Genomic DNA, 6,975 nt, shown 5'->3' with positions numbered 1-6,975 from the left:
TTTATAGGGCATTTGTCATATTTTGCATTTCTAGTTAGTTTTGAAAAGGATTTTTTCCAATTTTTTTTTTTCCAAAAAAAACACTGGCAGTAATAGAGGGGCATTACTGTCAGTTTGAGTTTTGTCTAATTCATGACATTATGTCATGTACTGGAACAGATTCCTCCATCATCATGGTGTATTTTCTGTCACAAACAAGAAGACATTGTCATTAAAGACAAATTTCTGCAAATTCACTATTTGCCCTGTGGTATCTTACGTTTGTGGTGGGAGACTAACTCCTCCAAACCTTGTACAGTCATCCACATGTACAATTTTCACCTCCAGCAGGTCTTCTTCAGTGGCCATCGATAGTTGCTAGAAGAAATGGTCACGGAAGAAATCGTAAAAGTTGAATCACATTTATATGATGTCAAGGACAAGAATCAAACCCATCTTTTTTTTTGCCAAACGTAGAACTGTTTCTCCCATTTCCCCCACATGAGAGTGTAGGTGAACTTTTCACCTCAGTGTAACAAAATACTTCAAGGCCAAGCAGGCTTCACCCTTCCTGTCTATTATGATTGTACAGGATTTGTTTTTTTCCCCAGATGAGATGGGTAGAGGTCACAAGAGGGTAAGCTGAAGGTCACCGCGTTGTGTTCAATTACCAATCTTAGAGAGTCCTACTTTTTAGCGCGTTCAAGACTTGATAGTCAATGGGCTGCATATTTAAAGACTTACAATACATTTAATGACAAATTCCAAATATAGTCAATGAATTGAGAACACACCTGCACTGCTTTGTTTAGCAAATACTTTATTGTCTTCAGTTAATGTGAAAACAATTGGCAAAATTAAATCAGCAGTACTGTGAAAATATTTATGAGCTAATGTCAAAACAAAATAGCAAAGTAAGTATTAGTGAAAAGCCTCTTTGGCTATGGCTGGTTTTATGTCGTAATTGGATGTATTCTTGAATTGTAGCAGCAGTGTGCAGCACATCTAAGGTTTGCTTACAAGGCACAAAAAAGGAAAATAGCTGCAAGGTTTTAAGCTGCAGTGAACATGGTTACGTCCACTTTCTATGCAACATGTTTCTTTGAAACGTCACAAAATCTGAGGCAATTGACTGGTATGTATCAAAATATAGGTGAAGGATATCTCTCTTTAATATTGCAATCATCCATTGACAATTGGACTTGAAGTCCACAAAAATTATTGCATACTAATAGAAGTTTAAAATGTCTCTTACTAATTCTGTTGTATTTGCAAATGGTAATTTTATCATTTGAAATATTCTGTATAGGCAAAAGCACTATTATACCATAACCCATCTGTTTTAGTTCTATGTACAAACATTTTACAATATTTCAAATCTATACATCCACTGTACTAGGATACTACGAGCCTAGAGACTCGCAGCCCCTTGCTTGCTACTGACACTAGTGTGGCTTGCCTTAGCACAAGCCAGCATGTAGCTGTCTCGGCAAGCTGGTGAAGGCAGTGAGGCTGACCCAGCTCACTGAGCTTAGCTGGGCTACACAAGCCACAGTTAGTAGCCAGTGAGGGGCTGTGAGTCTCTACTATGAGCCCAACAGGGTACGACGTGCGTGAAAGATGCTTAGGTATTGAGGTACCGGCCGGTACATGTACCAGTATGTAAATACATGTATGAGTTATAATACATGCTTTAACCATACCGGTACTTGTTGGATAATCATGTTATTAATTCTTATATTCAAAAACATAAGCTTTTCCTCAAACTTTCCTCAGTGGAACTTTCAACAATCTCTTGCCAAATCAAGGGGGTCGGTCATCTTGCAAAGTGTTGTACTAAAAGAACCAACTACTTAGCATTTACCGATATTTGAAATTCAAAATGGCTGCCATACCTGGAGAAAAATAAAAATTTTTGATTTGCGAAAAACCAAGACGGTGAAAATTTTTCTTACTCCAGAAGCTTTCAAATCACAAGAGGTAGATCAGTAAAGAATCGTAAAAATTTGAGAGCACAAATATCTGTCCCCAGTACACATTCTACCTTAAAAAGTCTTTGGGAAAGCGTTACTGTGTCTTTCATGGACTCCAAAGTGATGTATCATTTGACGTTTTTAGCTTAGTCAAATATCATACCAGCCACTGTTGCACAAGGCCTGTGAATACTAAAGAAGGCAATTAACTCTGGTTAAAATATATCAATTGCACTGAGAAATGTACTTAGAGGAACTCATCTTTATTGACACCCATGACCAAAAGCTACACTATATGATTGTATGTGAGACCTGAAGTTTTCAAAATCTTGCAATTTTAAAATAGACTTATCTCATGTTTAGATACTCTTAGAATTACATTTAATACATTTAATATACCAGGTCTTGAGATGACCAAATAATTTTGCTTCTGATTTTGTTCTCACGATTAAAACGGCTTAATACCTGAGTGATTAAATTTTCTGTAGTATATGATCACTCTTTCCCAGTGCAGTCATCATCATCTTTGCCATTATTTCATTGTTTTTTCAAACAAAAGACTTGGCTGCCCACTTAAGAAGATCATTGAGTTGACATGATTACTGCAATATTTCAAATTCAAAATAAAATTCACCGACCACTGACATGAGAGGCAGAGCAGCACTAGCACAATCAGCAGAGTTTAGAAAGGTTCTCGTAATGGATGAGTTACACGTCTATTTAGACTAACTTACACCGACTCAATTGGACATACATGTAGGTAAACAAGTGAAACATATCGCAACACTATCTCAAAGTTTACAAGTTCAGAGACCAATTTTGCCAATAACCTCTCACAGAAGTGTCTTTGTTCACTTTCGCTCACATGTTGTTTTCTCAAATTTCTGAACAAAAGCTTTTCAGTGCCCTTCAGCAAATTCATCTTGTTTTCAAGTTCTCTTCAAAGTCAGTGCCAAAATGTTTGACTCATGGGAAAAGGACTGTGGCTGATCAAATAATTGACCGATTCATTTGATCACAGATTCACATGACTCTCCTTCATTAATGAAGCTTTTCAATTACTGATTCACAGATTGGTTCACTGATTGGTCCATTGACTGACTGACTAACTAATATTTCATTGATTTGCTGAGTGGTTCAATGATTGATTCAATTACTTGCTCATCAACTAACTCAATGATAGTTTCCCTAATGGTCGCTGACGGGGTCACAGAACCGCTGATTGGATCACGAGCACATCCATTGACTTGCTCAAAGACTCACTGAATTGTTTCACTGAATGATTCATTGACATAATAAATGATCAAATGACAGATCAGTCAATTGATGTCGGAGTCACTTCCTTAAAGACTGCTCGATCAGAGCTGAAAGTAGTACACAACAGCACAAGTAGTGTCAATTTGCTCATGGACAAACACTCGTCTCTTGGTCTTGCATTTAGATTTTCCGATCAAATTTTGCCACCGATTTTGCCTTTGAGAGATGTAGCAAAATCATTTTACAGAAATTGAAAACAGAATATCATTAGTGTTATACCAAGTCTGGAAGTAAACATACACTGTACAGTAAAACAGATAACAATTTAAGTACATTTGACCATAAGACCTCTTCAAGAGTGATTATAGGACACGTTTTTAGACAGTGAGTAGACATGTAGCATTTTTAGGCAGTCAGCCCGAGGATGAAAACTTATGGACCTGAAATAATTTCCCCCGAAAGACACAAATGTTCTTCAGGACATCTGATGCTAAAGAAAGAGAGAGTTTTCTGTCAAATTGACTTCATGCCACTTTCATGCGTCGCTTGAATTCTCCCCAGAGCAATTCCTGTTCCCGTCTCGCGCCGGCAAGAACCGACCTGTTCTCCGATGCCCGCCTGTGCAGATACGGTATGACGTCCTGCACAGGACCCATGGGCAGCGACTTGTACACCAAATACCCAGCTTGACCTGCAGGGCAAAGAATCAATGAAATTAACTTATAAATGCGTAAAAAATGTCTGAAATCTTTTACTTTCATCAGAGGAATTAAACAGTATTAAAATGGTATTCCTCAAAAATTTTGCGATGGTCTGATTTGCACAAAAAACCCTCAACTGTCAATCGCATGAATGAATACAGTACTACAATAAACACGATTGGAACTAATTTGGGATAATTGGATGGTGAAGTACATGTAGTGAGGATTTAATCTGCAAATGTAACCTCATCTGCATTTCTTTTTAAATTATACACTTGTTTTCATGAGTAATTTGTAATATTGCAACATTAAGCTATAGGGCGCCTAATACTTTTGAGAAATTTGAAAAATATAAAAATCCAATTATCCCAAATTAGTCATGTTAATAGTTATCGCTGTAAATTTTACGTTTTATTATGTCTTTCCTGCAGATCGGTACCACAGTTATTTGAAAAGCCTTATAATGCGGCCATACTGAAGAGTATTTGTGTTTCTCAAAAATTTGCGTTTGTCTATAGCAGTAGGTACACATAAGTCAGCTGGGAGCAAAGAGTTATTTTGAGAGATTTTGATCACAAGATGCAAACATCAGCAATACACTGTCATATCCACATGACTGTCCTTAGAATTGCAGGGATATTTTTGTAATAAAATGCTTAGAGCGGGATACAACTAAGAATGATGAACAACTATTAAACAGCAGTCACAAAATTACACTGAGCGACTGCTCTGTCCGCCGACAAGCTGTACAACCTACTTATGAGAACTTTCACTGGTTTTAATCTGGTACCATATGACGAGAGCAATCAATTGCAATATTTATACATGACTCGTCACAAACTGATCGGAATCAGGAATTGACAGCTTGCACACAAATAAAAGCATTATACGTATGTGATGCTTTGTTGACTGTGAAGCTCGCACACAAATAAAAGAATTATATGTATGTCCTTTAAAGACAGGGAAAATTTCTCAGCTATTACAGACTGCCTTTTTGCCATTTAAAGCTAGTGTGTACGATAGTAGTGCTATGCATATACATGAAATTACGGATAGTTTTCAATCGGATTCGAACCCACAACATACGGCATCAGTCGCCTAGCTGAGAGGCCAGAGACAGAACCAGGCGGCTAAAGTGTTGATTTCACCAAGTGCATGTAACCTTGTGTGGAGAGTGGCGTAAGACGAAATAACAGAAATATCTAAACCCCAATTCTGCAAAGTTCATATGTCACCTTAGGGTCACGTAGGTGAAAACCTGAGTGAGGCATAACATGCATGCCATATGTTGCATTTTGACAAAGACCTGAATATTTGATGGCTCCTGAAAACAGAGATACTGTATATATTGTCTTTACTGCAGCTAGCATGACTAAACCTACCGTATTAACATATATGCCACGCAAGTGAGAATACAATGCGTATACTATGGTAGGTTTTGATTCAATACCAATTTGAACTGACTCGGCTGATGGGAAATAATGCTGTCAGGCAGGTTTATGTACTTGTATTGCAATGGATCTTGTACTGTTTTATAGTGCAAAGCTAGTGTAACGGAATGCAACAGCATTCATAGTGCACAGCAAGTGTAACACAATTCAACAACATTTCCATACATGATGTACATAATTGTCTCATGATGTCATATGACAAATTGAGAGAGAGAGAGTATGCTGACCTTTGCTAAAAAGTCTATAACACCATCAATTTATCTAGGTAGGACGCCACCTTGCAAAAGTACAATGGATCTGAACAGAAATCTACAATCTATGAAAATGACAGCTGTAGACTCTGAGTTTGAGATATACATTAAATAATGCAGTGATGTAAGTGATAAGTACCTGGTATTTTAGGAAATACAAAGTATGTAATATTTTACATTTGCAGTGTCTAAAATTGGCACATCTGATACTTGGGTATAATGCATCTTGCAAACACTAAAGCCTCATAAATTCACTCGGCAACCCTGTGGCACTGTTACAAATTGACAGGGACCATGGGTTTATGCATTGCAGATGCAAATTAATTTACACGTAGGTTTCTTGCAAACTCACTGCAGATTTGCGACACAGTGAGATTTCAGTAGATTGGACCTTCTACTAGCTTGGCTTTTCTTGGGCTGACTCAGTAAGTTACTGGCTGGCCAAGTGACTGCTGCACCTAAGAAACGCTCTCTAGTGTTACAGGCAGACTTTGTTGACATAAATATGCATACTGTGTAAGCAAACAATTAACAAAGTCATTGGACTCAAGATGTTATCAGTTTATCACAAGAATTATCTTAATTTGCAGCCGAAACTTATTTAGGGAGGTTTTCTCCTCTTGGTTTGATTCAAGACTAATATGGGAGTAGAAAAAATGATCAGGAAGTTAGCTGACACCAACATAAGACTCATACTACACAGTGCAGTGCTGATATACGCCTGCATCACATTAAACCATGCCTCCATATGTTCCATGGTTTTCAGTCCGCCTTGATCAAATTCATATTCTAGCCGATTTGAAAAACATTCACAAATATAAGCACTGAACATTGTTAATTGAACTAAAACTTACGTAATAATGGGACGTCATTCAATGGTCATAGAGTACACTTAGGAAAACTGTACCTGCTCATTCATGCATATTCATAAGGACTGATGTCATTATGAACTATTACAACCCAAACTCTGCAAGGTTTACAAGTATGTGACTGTCACATTCACACTAAAATTTACACAACAGTCTGTGTATGGATTTTGCAATCACCTCACCGCTACAGCAACAGTGAAGTTTACTCCTTCAGTTTACTCTGTTTTGATATTTACATACCAATAGATATGGGGCAAGTGTATCGTTTGAGTAGGAGCAAATACCAGTGTACAGTATGTTTGTGTTCATAAACTAAAGGTATAGCACTGTCTCTGTACAAAGATCCCATTACAGAATACATAATTTTTGAAAAATTGGTATCAAACAAAAATCTGGCGAAGTGCGGCTCAGCAAACCAGAAACTTAATTTGATTAGAAGCCAAGAATTTAACGCATCATTCCACACTGCCGCTAAATGTTACAATTTATCACAA

At 37.3% G+C, this 6,975-nt stretch overlaps 1 protein-coding gene across 1 annotated transcript in view; it reads right to left on the bottom strand.

The window, feature by feature from the left end:
- Nucleotides 1–782: 782 nt before the first annotated feature.
- The window catches only part of LOC139145470 (hydroxyproline dehydrogenase-like), a 32,280-nt gene continuing 26,087 nt past the window's right edge, over nt 783–6,975 (bottom strand). Inside the window, exon 10 of the mRNA XM_070716668.1 lies at nt 783–3,900. Coding sequence (XP_070572769.1) covers nt 3,734–3,900 — 167 coding nt within the window. The 3' untranslated portion in view covers nt 783–3,733. The remainder of the gene's footprint in view (nt 3,901–6,975) is intronic.

Source organism: Ptychodera flava, chromosome 12 (genome assembly GCF_041260155.1).
Source record: "Ptychodera flava strain L36383 chromosome 12, AS_Pfla_20210202, whole genome shotgun sequence".
NCBI lineage: Eukaryota > Metazoa > Hemichordata > Enteropneusta > Ptychoderidae > Ptychodera > Ptychodera flava.
This window is presented reverse-complemented; position numbering and strand designations above follow the sequence as displayed.